We start from the raw sequence: 15,650 nt of genomic DNA, 5'->3' as shown, positions 1-15,650 counted from the left end.
CAAGAGGGTTTGGCATATAACAAAACTTGATAACAAGACGTCCTAAAGGGATAACTATATCGCTAAAAGATAGTTTGGAAATTCAAATCCTCTTTAGAATTAAAGAGGAATGCGGCAATAATAAACTAATTTTTTCTAATCCCTCTCCAATCTTAAAGGGAATTTGAGTTCCCAAACTAGCTCGAGGAGTCTTGATCTAGGGTACACGACACTCTAAGGACTTGGCTCATAGATTTATGTGAGTTCCCAAACTATCCCGAGGAGTCTTACATACCGTGGATGCACAGTTGTTCACTTTAGATTAAAGTCACTTATTTATATTTCTGCAGTTGTAATCTATAGACAAAACACTGTAAGGGCTAGTTTGATAGTCCAAAAACCAAATGAGATTTTAGGGACTAAATTTCCATTCTTATTTAAATTAGAATAAGAATGAGATTTTATCTTTCTAACTTTCTTCTATTTTAGACTCCCAAACTAATTCTAAAAGTAGTAGGAGGCGGTTCAAATTATAGACAAACAATTAAGTTGGTCAGCTTCAAATCTTGTGCCGTACAAATCAGTGCCCCCAAGTGGGCAACCCAACCGTGACGCGCACAGGCTCAGACCCCACACGGCGCGGCGCACTCACCCGCCCGTCGGTCGATAGGCGATAGCGCAGCGCCAGCGGCGACGACACAGGACTACACTACAGGCGAGACGAGTGGGTGTGCGAGCGGGCGGACGAAAGCAACGCCCCAACAACCTGATCCCTCCCCTTCACCCCATCGCACGCCACAACAAAGCAGAGCGCGGCGCTACACCTACACACCTCCACCCGGACCACCCCCCCACAGTCCCACACCACACCACGCAGTGCCGTGCCGCACTGCTGTCCTGCAATCTCCCATAAACTCACTCGCCTCGCCTCGCCTCGCCTCGCCCACCCGCCCGCCTGTCCCTCCCCAAGGCCGCAGCTCACTCGTGTCGTGCACCCGTCCCCTCCCACCCGCCAAGAACTAGCATTGCCGCCGCCGGTGCCAGGGGGCGGAGGAGAGGCCGCGGCGGCGAGGGAGCGGCACCAGGCGCAGGGGGTCAGGAGAGCCGCCGGCAGGATGTTCGGGCGGGACCCCTGGGGCGGGCCTCTGGAGATCTCCAACGCCGACTCGGCGACAGATGACGACCGGAGCCGGGACCTGGACCGGGCGGCGCTGATGCGGCAGCTGGACGAGACGCAGCAGAGCTGGCTCCTGGCCGGGCCCGGCGACCAGGCGGGCAAGAAGAAGAAGAGGTACGTCGACCTGGGCTGCGTCGTCGTCGACCGCAAGATCTTCATGTGGACCGTCGGCACCATCCTCGGCCTCGGCGTCTTCATCGGCTTCATCATGATGATCGTCAAGCTCGTCCCGCACAAGCGCCCGCCGCCGCCGCCGCCCGACCAGTACACGCAGGCGCTGCACAAGGCGCTCATGTTCTTCAACGCGCAGCGATGTGAGTCCGTCTCTCTCTCTCTCTGTTCCGCCGCCGCCGCCGCTGCTCTTTTCCACCTCTCGCTGAATTCCGCCGTCACACCCGGTTTTGCCTACCCATGCACAATCGTTCCGGCTGCTACAGATGTTCGCCATGCCATTTCTTGCCTGTTCTTGTTGCTTGAGTTGGTGTCTACCGCATATTTCATTCGACGTTTCTACATTTAGCGTGCCTTGGGCGCTCAAGATCTGACCTTTTTTTTCTTCCCGGCAGACGTATACTCCCGTCATATATTTAACACGAACAGAGTCCACGTGGGGAACAAAAGAAATCACCAGATTCACCAACAAATCCCACTCTGACCTGAAAAACGAGTCCAGAGACTATAGATTCGTAAAACTCAATTAAAATTGACGAAGAGAATGAGTGCACCGACAGAAACTATGTTTTCGCCTGCTCACTCACGATGTTGTCTGTCTTCTGGAACGTCAGCCGGTCCGCTGCCGAAGCACAACGGCGTCAGCTGGAGGGGCAATTCCTGCATGAAGGATGGCCTCTCCGACAGCACCGTCCGCCGGAGCTTGGTCGGAGGCTTCTACGATGCGGGGGACGCCATCAAGTTCAACTACCCCATGGCCTGGTCCATGACCATGCTCAGCTGGAGTGTGATCGAGTACAGGGCGAAGTATGAGGCCATCGGTGAGCTCGACCATATCAAGGAGCTGATCAAGTGGGGAACAGACTACATCCTCAAAACCTTCAATTCATCTGCTGACACGATAGACAGGATTGTCGCTCAGGTTGGTAGCCATAGATCATCTTGCTTGATGGCTGATTTGCTCTGTCCCAAGAAATTGGTCATCAGATCCACCAAACCACTGACTACAACATGAACTTCTCGTTATTGCAGGTGGGTGTAGGTGACACCTCTAAAGGCAGCAGTCAGCCTAATGACCATTACTGCTGGATGAGACCAGAGGACATCGACTACAAAAGGCCAGTCACCGAGTGTCACTCTTGCTCAGATCTAGCGTCTGAAATGGCTGCTGCCCTGGCTGCAGCTTCCATAGTGTTCAAGGACAGCAAAACCTACTCCGACAAGCTCGTCAAAGGCGCAAAAGCCCTGTACAAGTTCGGAAGGCTGCAGCGCGGGCGATACAGCCCCAATGGGTCTGACCAGGCAATCTTCTACAATTCCACCAGCTACTGGGATGAGTTTGTGTGGGGTGGTGCGTGGATGTACTTTGCCACAGGGAACAATTCATACCTCACGGTCGCCACAGCCCCAGGAATGGCGAAGCATGCTGGAGCCTACTGGTTTGGAAGTCCAAACTATGGAGTATTTACCTGGGATGACAAACTTCCAGGAGCTCAGGTTAGCACATTTCATACTCCAATCCAATGTTGAGTCTGATAAAAGTATTCAGCGTGGTCTTAATGTAAAGGAAAAGAAAACATGATCCTTCGTACATGTCAGAAACAGGAAAATCAGAAAAGGCTTATCAGTGTAATAATGCAGCTTCCTTATGAATATTGATCATCACTAACACAGTCCCTACTTCATCCCAGGTTCTTCTCAGCAGGTTGCGACTCTTCCTAAGTCCAGGGTACCCTTACGAAGAAATACTGAGGACATTCCACAACCAAACCGACAATGTTATGTGCTCATATCTGCCTCTATTCAATTCATTCAACTTCACTAAAGGTTGGTGATGTCCCTCCTTGTTTCTACCTTCCTTGCTGCACAGAATAAAGCTAAGAGATGCAACATTTTGCAGGAGGACTAATACAACTCAACCATGGAAGGCCTCAGCCACTTCAGTATGCTGTCAACGCAGCTTTCCTTGCTTCTCTATACAGCGACTATCTTGAAGCTGCAGACACGCCTGGGTGGTACTGCGGACCTAACTTCTACACCACAGAAGTCCTCCGCAAGTTTGCCAGGTCACAGGTAAAAGCATTGTTCTTAATGCTCTCAAAGTGCCCAACGTACGGGGAAGTGAAATTGATAGTTAAATTAAATCTGTTAAATTTGCAGCTCGACTACATCCTTGGCAAGAACCCATTGAAGATGAGCTACGTTGTGGGTTTCGGAAACAAGTACCCGAAGCGCCCTCATCACAGAGGCGCGTCGATACCTCACAACGGCGTCAAGTATGGGTGCAAAGGAGGTTACAAGTGGAGGGACACAAAGAAGGCAAACCCTAACATCCTTGTCGGAGCAATGGTGGCTGGCCCCGACAGGCGCGATGGCTACAAAGATGTCCGCACGAACTACAACTACACGGAGCCTACTCTCGCAGCGAATGCTGGTCTGGTTGCAGCGCTGATCTCTATATCCGATATCAAAACCGGACGGTTCGGCATCGATAAGAACACCATCTTCTCTGCGATTCCTCCGATGTTCCCAACACCCCCGCCGCCGCCATCAGCATGGAAACCATAGAGGCAATACCTCTGAATGTTTTTCCAAAGCATCGAACAGGGAAGTGGAGCAAACGTGTGATCATTTGGTACAGCGAAGGCCAGAGACAGGAAAGCTGACAGCATAAGTTTATAGAGCTTCTATTTCTGTACCAATATGACAGATCAGTATAAGATCCTCTGTCAGACATAGATCGGAAGCTGTGTGCATCGCGTGGAGCTAATTTTTGGGGGTCTTGTTGCTATTGGCACTCCAGCTCATGTGTGAAGTTCTTTTTGTAGAAATGGTACCTTTACAAATTGTTTTATAGGAGTGACTTTTCATTATTATAGTAAAGAATGCGTGTGATCTCTATGCTTGCTTCATTTTGATCCTGTTATTTTGTATTCAAAAAATCCCTGTTTGAGGGGAAATATGTTTGGTAACAAGAGATCACAGGGGATGGGTGGGGTGGGAAATTAGTTCTTGTCCTCCTCAATTTCCTCCAATTCTCCTGTGGTCCTCTGGTTACCAAATCAACCCTAAGTTCTCGGAAATTACAATGGAATGACAAAAGGACAAACATGAGTAGTGCAATTAGTATTCTCGCCGTTTGTGTTTTGCTCGTCCATATAAGGGCTTGTTCGTTTAGCTCTCAATCCATGTGGATTGAGTGGAATTGGGTGGGTTTAAATCCCAAGCAAGTCAAAGTTGTTCTAAATTTTTTCCAATCCCATCCAATCTATGTACTGTAGGAATAACCGAACAAGGCCTAATCTATCGCAGCGTCTTCCTATCGTTGCAAGGGAAGGGAAGTGACGGCATGATCACGATTCCATCGATTTGGATCGCGCCGTAAAGTTGCTTCTTTATTACTACTACTTTTTTCCCCTCCTCTTTTTGACTTTTGAGTGAGACTTGGTATGACGTCAGTATTGGTTCGGTGGTTTTACTGAACAAATCGTGTTGACGGGAAGATAATGATGACTTGGAGACAATAATCAGTGGCAAGAACGTGGGGATAATAATACTTGTGGGCGGGCGGCCCCATTGCTCCGGGAGATCTTTTTTCTGGCTCCAGCGTTTGCAGCAGGCGAGCAGCTGTGGGCATGCTGCCTATCAGTTTCGGCCATTTAACACCGTCCCGGATTTGCGATCCAGTTCGGCATCAGCATGATCCAAGCATTTAATGGATGTTTTTTTCGACTTTGACATGACAATGAAGATGTCAATATTGACAGCAACTCTGGTCGCCAAGTGCCAGCAGCTGCACGAATCACGATGTTAGAACAAGCGCACCAACGAAGTTGCCATGGAAGCTCTCAAGCTCTGGTCACGTGTTGCTCACTTGCTCTGCAGGCGTATGGGATGCATGGACAAGATATGAAGTTCGCACACGCCACATGCTTCTCATACACAAAGCAATATGTGAGGCATACATCGTGCAAGGAAAGAACTACCTGCTGTAGAATCCAGACCACTGCGCACACGGTACCAAAAAAGGTGGTAATGCAGTCCAACAAGCAAAGGTAGTAGTCTGGCACAGAAATAAGTTCAAGACAGGTGTCCAAGCAGATACCATACGAAACAGGCGCTACAATCCGATACAAGTTCACTTATTGAAACAAATGCACTCATAGTTCTAACATCGCATAGTTCTAACATCGCGGACTTTCCGGTCCCAGACGCGGACCGTCCGAAAACGTGCAGAAAAGGATTCGCTCCTGCGCTCAAGTCACGAACTGTCCATCTCTGTATCACGGATCGTCCACGTCTCCACAGAAAGCACCGCCAGGTGGTTCGTTCCGGTGATTAGCGTCTAGATCGACGCCAACATACTTTTTAGTGATTTCGATATTTTTTATGACTCCGATATAACATCTCTCCTACCTCCGCCTCAGGCTCCATCTTTTAGGGCTTTCATGGAACATCGAGGAGAACTCTTAAAGGTATACGTAGATGAATTTATTAAGGAATGGGTGTGTTCATATGAGAAATATACTGCCCCTAGTTTTCCCTCGCATGAATCGAATACGGAGCCACCCGTGCCAAACACATCGGCTACAAATGAGTCTCCTTTGGACGATGCATCTAGTGGGGCGCGATAATTTGGACGATGAATCCATAGAGGTATATACTACCAAACTTGTTTGACCAGCACATACTTAACATTATGCATGTTCTTCTTTGCATCTGATTCAAAAGAATCAGCAAGAAGTTAAATTTACTTTCAATGTTGCCAAATATAATACTGTCGGCATTTCGAGACCGGGGGGGGGTCCCTGGGCCGACGAGTGAAATGTCGCCGCGTGCCCCAGCCCAGATGGGTCGGCGCGAGACGGAGCGCGAAAGGGGGGAAAAAGGCAGCCGGAGCGAGAGAGAGGTGGAAATCCCGCGGCCTTCGTGTTTGTCCCGCGCCCAGGTCGGGTGCGCTTGCAGTAGGGGGTTACAAGCGTCCACGCGGGAGGGAGCGAGCGGCCTCACGCGAGCGCCTGTCCCGTCCTCTTCCCCGCGCGACCAACCTTCTGTAAGAGGGCCCTGGTCCTTCCTTTTATAGGCGTAAGGAGTGGATCTAGGTGTACAATGGGGGGTGTAGCAGAGTGCTAACGTGTCTAGAGGAGGAGAGCTAGCACCCTAAGTACATGCCATCGTGGCAGCCGGAGAGGTTTTGGCACCCGGTTCGTGTGGTGTCGTGGCCGTCGGAGGAGCGCTGGAGCCTGACGGAAGGACAGCTGTCGGAGCTATCGAGTCCTTGCTGACGTCCTCTTGCTTCCGTAAGGGGGCTGAGAGCCGCCGTCGTCATAGAGCGCGCGGGGCGCCATCATTACTTATCTGGCGGAGCGGGCCAGATGGGACGCCGGTCTTGTTCCCCGTAGCCTGAGTTAGCTTGGGGTAGGGTAATGATGGCGCCTCCTGTTGACGTGGCCGGTCCGTGCCCTAGGTTGGGCGATGTGGAGGCTCCTCCGAGGTCGAGGTCGAGTCTTTCTTCCGAGGCCGAGGTCGAGTCCGAGCCCCTGGGTCGGGCGAGGCGGAGACCGTCGGCTGAGGCTAGGGCTGAGTCCGAGTTCTGGGGTCGGGCGAAGCGGAGTTCGTCGTCTTCAGGGGCTGAGCCCGAGTCCGAGCCCTGGGTCGGGCGGAGCGGAGTTCATCGTCTTCAGGGGCTGAGCCCGAGTCCGAGCCCTGGGTCGGGTGGAGCGGAGTTCGTCGTCTTCAGGGGCTAAGCCCGAGTCCGAGCCCTGGGTCGGGCGGAGCGGAGTTCGCCGTCTTCCGGGGCTGAGCCTGAGTCCGAGCCCTGGGTCGGGCGGAGCGGAGTTCCCTACGGTGTCTGAGGCCGGGCCTGGCTGCATGTCAGCCTCACTCTGTCGAGTGGCACAGCAGTCGGAGCGGCGGAGGCGACACTGTCCTTCTGTCAGGTCGGTCAGTGGAGCGGCGAAGTGACTGCGGTCACTTCGGCTCTGTCGACTGGAGGACGTGCGTCAGGATAAAGGTGTCAGGCCACCTTTGCATTAAATGCCCCTGTGATTTGGTCGGTTGGCGTGGCGATTTGGCCAGGGTTGCTTCTTGGCGAAGACTGGGCCTCGGGCGAGCCGGAAGTATGTTCGTCGCTGGAGGGGTGCCTCGGGCGAGACGTAGATCCTCCGAGGTCGGCTGCCCTTGCCCGAGGCTGGGCTCGGGCGAGGCGTGATCGAGTCCCTCGAATGGACCGATCCCTGACTTAATCGCACCCATCAGGCCTTTGCAGCTTTGTGCTGATGGGGGTTACCAGCTGAGAATTAGGAGTCTTGAGGGTACCCCTAATTATGGTCCCCGACAGTATCCCCCGAGCCTCGAAGGGAGTGTTAACACTCGCTTGGAGGCTTTTGTCGCACTTTTTTGCAAGGGGACCAGCCTTTCTCGGTTGCGTTTTGTTCCGGTGGGTGCGCGCGAGTGCACCCGCCGGGTGTAGCCCCCGAGGCCTCGGAGGAGTGGTTTGACTCCTCCGAGGTCTTAATGCCTCGCGCAATGCTTCGGCTGGTCTGGTCGTTCCCTCATGCGAGCTGGCCGTAGCCCGGGTGCACGGTCGGGTCCCAAGTTCTCGGGCTGGTATGTTGACGCTGTCAACGGTTTGGCCGGAGCCAGGTTTGCGAGAGCAGCCCCCGAGCCTCTGCACAGGGCGAGAGGACGGTCAAGTACAGACTCGACTTTTTTACATACGCCCCTGCGTCGCCTTTCCGCAAGGAGGAGGGGGGAAAGCGCCATGTTGCCCTCGGAGGGCGCCGAACATGGTGTCTCCGGTGAGCTGCTGGCGGGTAATCCGAGTGGGCGCCCGTGCCCCATTTGTTAGGGGTCGGCTAGAGGCCCGGAGGCGTGCTCAAAAGTACCTGCGGGTGATCTGCCGGACCCGGTCCCCTGTCGACGGGGTCCGAGGGCTCGATGCCTCCCTCTGACGGGATTCCGTTACAAGATCGTTCCCGCTGGTCTCGGAAATGTCCTAGGGTACCTCGGGAGCGTAGCCCGAGCCTTGGTTATGTATCGAACGTACCCAGGGTCATCCCTCGCTCGATGTCTGAGGCGACTGTGAACCCTTCAAGGGCCAGCCTACGAACCCCTGATCAGTAGTGGGCGCGGAGCCCGAGTGGCCTGAGGCGGCCGTTGAACCCTTCCGAGGGGCCAGCCTTCGAACCTCTGACCAGTAGTGGGTGTGGAGCCCACGCGCTCTGAGGCGGCCGTTAAACCCCTCCAAGGGGGCAGCCTTCAAACCTCTAATCAGTAGGGAGGCTCGGAGCCTGTTTCCTTCACGGAGAAGGATCCTTTTCGGGGCATCCCCCTTTCCCGGTCCCTGTTGTAAGAGAGAGAAAGAGGAAAAGGATACGAAATCGAATGACGTGGCGTACCTTTTTTGACGCGGTCATTATGGCGAAGGCGAAGCGTCGCTCGCTCCCCCTGCCAGAGGCGCCGCCTGTCCCACCGCAGAGTTAATGCGACGGGGCGAGTGGTTCGCGGGGCGGCCGTTGCGCGTGCGCGAGCCATTCGAGGAACGACCGTTTCGCTTGGAGTTTTTGAATCCCGCGGCGGGTCCGGGCGAAACGTTGAACGGGTCTCGCCTTAGTCTTTATATACTCGAGGAAGGGTCTGGCAACGGTTCTTTGCTCCACTTCTCGCCTCCTTCTTAGGTTTTTGCAACCTGAGAGGTTTAGCCAGAGAAAAGGAAACCGTCCACCCAGTCCTTTCCGCCGCCACCCCTTTTGCTCAGTGATGGCCGACCGGGTGACCATCGTCTCGCCGCGCGACCCATGGCCTTTCTCCACGGTCACGGCGGACCACCTGGAGGATCTTGTTGCTGAGGGTTTACTCCGCCCTCTCTCTGATGAGAGGCAGCCGGAGTGGATTCCCCCCGCGAGCGGAGCCGCTTCGTCCCCGCTGCCAGGGTACGTCGTGAGCTTCGTCTCCTTCCACGTGCGGGGGTTCGGTGTGCCGGCAAGCCGCTTCATGCGGGCGATCCTGCACAACTATGTGGTGGAGTTGCACAACCTCAGCCCCAACTCCATCTCGCAAGCCGCCATCTTCGTAGCGGTGTGCGAAGGATACTTGGGGATCGTCCCCCACTGGGACTTGTGGACTCATCTCTTTTCCGTGGAGCTTTTTGCTTCGCCGACGGGGGAGAGAAGGGTCCGTGCGGCAGTGCGGGCTGGCGGCTGCATCCTCCAGCTGAGGCAGTCGCGGGCGTCGCTGTACATTCCCGCCATCCTTGCATCCTCGAATAAAGGGTGGCAGCGCCGGTGGTTCTACCTCCGGAATGACGGCGAGATGCTCCCGCCGTTTTCCCAGCGAGTGGTCACCGTCGCCGCCGATGCTTGGCGCTACGGGACCCCGCACGACAGACAGAAGAACCTCGAGCCTCTTCTCAAGGCCCTGGAGGCGTTGCGGAAAGGAGGACTCACCGCCGCGGGAGTGATTGCCGCCATTCACCGCCGTAGGGTGCTTCCCTTGGCGGAGCGGCGGTTGCCGCTTTGGGAGATGACGCCGGAGGCTGACTTGGAGGGCTCGCGGATGTCCTCGGATCCCCTTCCCATCGACGTTCTCCACGGGTGGGTGGCCGTCGCGTTGGGAAAACCGGACGCCAGCGCCTTCTCTCAGCCCTTGATGCGCCCCGACCACGGGTGTGTGACCCTGGTGAGTGTCCGTTCCTTCTTTCTCCCTGCGTCGGATTGCCCTTGGTCCTTACGATCGAGACTTTTCATCTGTCTCCAGGAGGTAGGGTGGCACAAGCCTTCCCGGCCACGGGTCCCGGAGGACGCGGTGGACCGAGCAGCGCGGCGGGTTGCCGCGGAGAAGAAGAAGAAGAAAGACGCGGAGAAGGCTCGAGCCCGCGAGCGGACGTGGGCCCGGGACGCCTTAGAAAAGCTCCATCGTCGGCAGGAGAGGGATGGACTCCCGAGGGAGCCGTCGCCGGAAACGCCTGACGACGACGACGATGATGAAGACGATGACAAAGATGACGACATGGCTGCCCGCCTCGGCCTCAGCCCGGGTTTGAGGCTAGGCCAGGAGTCGTTAAGCCAGCCCCCCCGAGCGGGCTGGCGCCGTTAGTTCCCGGAGTCGGGACGCCCAGGTCCCGGTCCGAAGAGCGGGGGCAGACCGAGGGGGTACTTGACCCCTCGGCCGGGGAAGTTGAGGTGACCCCGGGGAGTCAGGCCGAGGCGTCTGTTCCCCGAGAGCCGTCGCCCACGCCAGCGGCGCAGGAGAGCGACCCTCAGGTCGCCGTGGCAGCGCTAGGGCAGTCCGTCTCCCGGGCGTCCAGGGTGCCCAAGGCGAGGACGGTACCGAAGCTGGCGGCGAGGCGGACCTTGGCGGTATCTTCGGGGGTCGAGATCCGAGAGACCTCTCTTCAAGCGCGGTTGATCATGGCCCGGAGCGGGTAAGTACTTTGGAATGTCTTCGTCCTGGCTTCTCATTCGTATGTCCCGACCGCGACTTCTCTTTCCTCTTCAGCAAGCGAAGCCATGGCCTGACCGATCTGGCTCCCCGGAAAGCCCTTAAGATGGCGTCGGCTTCCGCAGCCGGCGCCGCGCCGGGCCTCGCTGTTCAGCTGACCTTCTCGCAAGGCGCTCCACAGCGGGGGGGCTCAGGCGGCGCCAATCGCCGTGGAGCGGGTTCCCGAGGCCAGCTCTTCTACCGAGGCGACCATCGTGCTGGGGGAGGCGGCTGGCGCGGACGTGGCCTCGGGCCCACCGGACATGCCGCGCGGTGCTGGCGCCAGCTGTTGCTGAAGCCGCTGCCGTCCTAGTCGGGGAGCGACCTGTTGCAGCCGACGCTGAGATGGCTGAGGCGTCGGCGCTCGGTGCCTCGGAGGAGGGGGGCGTGGAAACGCGATCCGTCCCGCCGAGCGGCAGTCTTGTCCCTACGCGGCGGAGCTCCGAGAGGCGGCGCCAGTTGCTCCGGTTCCGGACCCGTGAGGCTTCAGATCCCTTCTTCGTTCTTGACGATGAGCAGGAGGAGCAGTCTTGGGACGAGCTCCGCGAATGTGCCGAAGCAACGGTGGGGTCGCTCCGGTCATCCTTGGAGGTCTTTTGCAGGGACGTCCCCAAGATCCTCCAGGTAATGATTTCGGGCATACCTTTTTTTGTGACCAAGGCGTCTTTTGTGATGTCCCGTTTCCTTCCCTTAGGATCTGACGGATCTGAGCGCCGCCAAGTCGTCGTTCATCCGCCACGAGGTCGATATCTGGGGCCCGCAGCGATCCCTAAGGACCTCGCTTGCCGGGGCTACTGCGCGCCTCTCCCAGCAGGGCGCCGAGGTGGCGGACCTCCGGTTGCTCTGCGCCGATCTGAGAGCAGAGGCAGCAGCGGCACGCGCGGAGGTGCAACGACGGCAGTCGGAGTTCGACCAGGTCGCCGATGAGCGAGACCAATCTCGGGACCGGGCTGGAGCCCTTGCAGCAGACCTAGTCGTAGCCCAGGCCGCAGCCTCGGAGCAGCGTGCCCGAGCCGGAGGTATGTCTTGGCTGTTTTCGATTTTCATTTCAGCTTGTTTCCTCCACTTGTGTTTGAGGCCTTGCGCTCTGGCTGTTCGCAGAGCTCGAGTCTGCCCTTGATGACTCCACCAGGGCGCTTGCCGGTGCGGCCGAGCAGAGGGGGCCCGACCACACGGCCATGTCCGAGGCCATCTCGGACTTCTGCCGGGTCTTTGGCTTCAGCGACGTCCCCTCAGGAAGCTCCCCTCAAAGCCGCCTGCAGGCCTTGGGTGATCACGTGCGCTGCAGACTCCGCGAGGCGCTACACCACGGTGTCAGGCGGGCCTTCGCCGTGCTTGCTTCCCACTACGTCGTGGATCTGGAGCGGGTCAGCGAGGGGTATTGCCTTCCTGACGAAGATGAAGCCGCCCTGGCTGAAGTCCAGAGGCTCGACGCGGCCGCCGCGGGCCCGAGCGCGGTGCTGGCGACCACTTTCGAGGCAGAGATCCTCCCGCCTGCGCCATCGTCCGAGGCCGGGGTGGACTTTGCCGAAGGCGGGGACGAAGCCGAAGGCGCGGCTCCTTCCCCGGGCGACGCCTAACTTTGTCGGAGCAATTTCTTTTGAATGCACGTGTGTCTTTTTGCGGCCGCTGAGGCCCGAACACTTTATTATCATAGTATAAAGTCGTGCCCTTTTCCTTTCATTTTGCGTGTCCGGCCCCGCTCGCCAGTAGCAGGGTGGCTTGCCCAAGTAGGAGTCATTTTTCGTGGTGGGTGACGAGTGAGGTATCCGTAACCCAGAGGCGTAGGAGTCCCTCGGCTCAGTCAGCCTTGCCACTTAAATGCACCCGCGTTCGCTTCTTGGGGTCCTGCTTCCGACATAGCCGGGGGAACATGGAAGCCTTTTTGATTGAAAATTTTGACGCAGAGGGGGTTCCCCCCTTTTAGCCCCCGAGGGAGGGCCGGGCTTTGCCGAGGCAAGGCTGACCCTTCCTCGATGACCAAATTTTGCATGGGAACGAGGTATACGGACAACTTGAAAACAGCTTAAGGGTAGAAGCGACGTAGCTGTTGGATGTTCCAAGTGTTGGTGTAGACCTCGCCTTGACTGTCGGTGTAACACCCCTGGTGTTACTATAACTAAAACTTGAGCATGACATCATAGCATTGGCATTGCATATGTTTGACACACCTAGAGTGCATTCACTAGGCAAAAATTTCAAACAAGTTGTATTGTTTTAATGTTTTTGCAAATAAACCCTGGTTAAAGGACTTAACCCTAAATAGTGGTTAAAGGGGTAAAACTTAACCTAAGATGAGAAAACCTAAAGACCTTATGGAAAAAGTCATAAAATGACCCCAAGAATAAACTTGAATCACTTTTATACCCCTGGGATATTAAAAACCCTAATTGGAACCCTGGAAAACCCTAAAACTAAACCCTAGGGGCCTATGTGCAAAATTAGTCCACTTTTGGGCTAAAGTGCAAAAACCAAGACAAATAAGTTTCTTAAGACCTTTGGTTCACAAATGTGTGGACTTGAAAGCCAAATGTTGAGTTTTGGACTTAAATGCAAAATGGACCTCAATTAGGTTCTATTCTAAGTCTGAAAATCAGAGAATTGGCTCAACTTTGGAGCTTTGCATCTTTCAAATTCTAGGGTTTTTGCCCTAGGTCACCACATCAAAATTGTAGACCAAACAAAGGAGAACATTTTTGCTTAAGAGTGCAAGCCATGTTCTTGTAAAGAATTTGGAGATAATCACCCTCAAAGTCAGGCTGTCAGGACATCTTAAGTCTGAGATTCCAGTAACAGTGAAATTGGGCAGACTTTGAACCTGATTTTGAGTTGGATTCGGTAACTATTTTATGGTGAGCTCCATGGCAAAGTTGAAGATGAACTATAGGTCTATAACTTTAGTATAGAGACTTAAATCAGTCACCACAGTAAATTTGGAGGAAATTCGAGTTCAACATTGGCTGTCAGTTTCATCTGACTGAAACTCGTGATGGTACAGTAGCCTGGATTGGATCAGGCTGCCAGCGCGGAACTCTCACCGCCGACGATACCTCCGCCGTGATTCGTGCCGTTGCCGGCCCGACTTGTGCACGGGATGGGCAGATAAGGGCACACGGTAAAAGACCTTCGCCGACGGTGAGCTGGCGATCACTCTGGTGACCCCCGTGGCCCTCTCTCCCTCTTTGCGGCTGAGCGGATTAACTCGCCGGTGACCGCCGCCTCCCGGCCATGTGCCGCGTGGCTTAGCCTTTCCACCGCACCACCGTGACACCTTAAGGCTGTCCCATCGTCGCCGGGGAGATTGCCACGCCGTTTGCCACGAATTTACTTGCGCCAGTGTTCTTCTTTCCCTCCGGCCGCCGCGCGTCTTGCTCAAATTCGCGGCCACCGCTCGCTAGCTCTATAAATTGACCTCGCCCGTAGCTGCGCCATGTAGTTGTGAAGCTGTAGCACCCGCTCCCACCCTCGATCGTCCACCAGCACGCCCGAATTGCGCATTCTCCCCAATTCGGTTCAAGAACACCGCGAACTAACCTCGCCGAGGCCAGCCCCCTTTCCGGTCAGTCCAACCCTCCCTCTCCCTCGTTTAAGCTCTCTCACATGTCTGCGATGCTTACTGGACCATCCAATTGGACTAGGAGTCCTCTGGTCGCCGGGAACACGACCGTATAGCCGCCATGATCACGGTTGCCGTGGCCAGTGCTCCTTAGGTGGTCTTAGATGAAATTGGGTTGGGGGAAAGGCTTAGGGTCGATCCAATTCGGTGTCTGTTGCTCGGAGAACCCAGCCGTTGCCCCGTTCGGCCGGTACAGGTGCTCGCCAGAGCACGACCGCGTGTGAACGGCGTCGGGGACTTTAAACTCAGAATAGATAGAAGAGGAAGGACTTTTATGCAAACATCAGTGACTGTGTTAAATAGTGAAAGGGCTCGTTCGCTGTTAGACAAAGACGTGAGGGTCTCTGCGCAAAACAGCCAGCGCGCGGGCGCGGGCGCCCTTTTTCCTCTGGTGTTGGGCCGTTTGAGCTAGATTTGGCCCAATACTGTTACACCTTTTCCTTTTTCTTTTTCAATGGATCTTTAAAAATATGTAGAAAATTACAGAAAAATCCTAAAAATATGGGACCAATTTTCCTAGGCTTCTTATTTTCCATAGTATTTAATAAAAATAAGTTTGTGATTTTTAGGGGAAATAAGAAATTTTAGGATATTTAAAGTGGTTAAAAGTATTAGTTATAGATTTTTAGAAAATAATTTGGTAAGTCCAAAAATGCCCAAACCTTTTATAGGAACTTAAAGCAATATTTAGAAGCCTTGGGTAGAGTGTGAATTGATTTGGACCTTGTTTGATCACCAAAACCCAAAACCACCCCCCTGCCCTATGAACTCCTTTACTGACTCCGGAAACCCTAAGTTCCCGGAATTCCGTGAAGGAAAGTTGTATTCAAGACATAGATAATAAGTTTATATTATCTTTGCATCCTCATGAGCATCCCATGGCATCCATTCTTATACATATGTATGGTTATGATTAGAACGTGAAGAAGAAATCGAAGTAACTGAAGAGGAGACACCACCACCACCTTCAGAATCTCAGGCCAGGAATTGTTTCTACTTTGATATCTGTGGATCTGAGCCTGATTCACCTGTGAACGAAGGCAAGCCCCGGTGCATGCAACCCCTTTCCTTGTGTTTTAAATACTTTTTACACACTTAAGTCTAGTGAAATGTGCATTAGGTTCATAGGAGTTACTTGAAACCCTTTGATGCATTGCTTTCCTTGATATCCATACCTTTATAGATACTTCTGTGAAGTATCAAAATTATGATTTACAAAAATGCTTA

At 54.5% G+C, this 15,650-nt stretch overlaps 1 protein-coding gene across 1 annotated transcript; it reads left to right on the top strand.

The window, feature by feature from the left end:
• Nucleotides 1-849: 849 nt before the first annotated feature.
• Nucleotides 850-4,207, top strand: LOC100274698 (uncharacterized). Its single transcript, NM_001349894.1, has 6 exons — nt 850-1,470; nt 1,942-2,249; nt 2,360-2,824; nt 3,019-3,154; nt 3,228-3,400; nt 3,488-4,207. Exons 1-6 carry the CDS (start codon nt 1,095-1,097, stop codon nt 3,893-3,895), a joined length of 1,866 nt encoding a protein of 621 aa, NP_001336823.1. The 5' UTR covers nt 850-1,094; the 3' UTR covers nt 3,896-4,207.
• The last annotated feature ends 11,443 nt before the right edge of the window (nt 4,208-15,650 follow it).

The sequence above is a fragment of the Zea mays genome, chromosome 5 (genome assembly GCF_902167145.1).
Source record: "Zea mays cultivar B73 chromosome 5, Zm-B73-REFERENCE-NAM-5.0, whole genome shotgun sequence".
In the NCBI taxonomy this organism is placed as follows: domain Eukaryota; kingdom Viridiplantae; phylum Streptophyta; class Magnoliopsida; order Poales; family Poaceae; genus Zea; species Zea mays.
The sequence above is the reverse complement of the archived record's forward strand: the minus strand, read 5'-3'. Positions and strand labels throughout refer to the sequence as shown.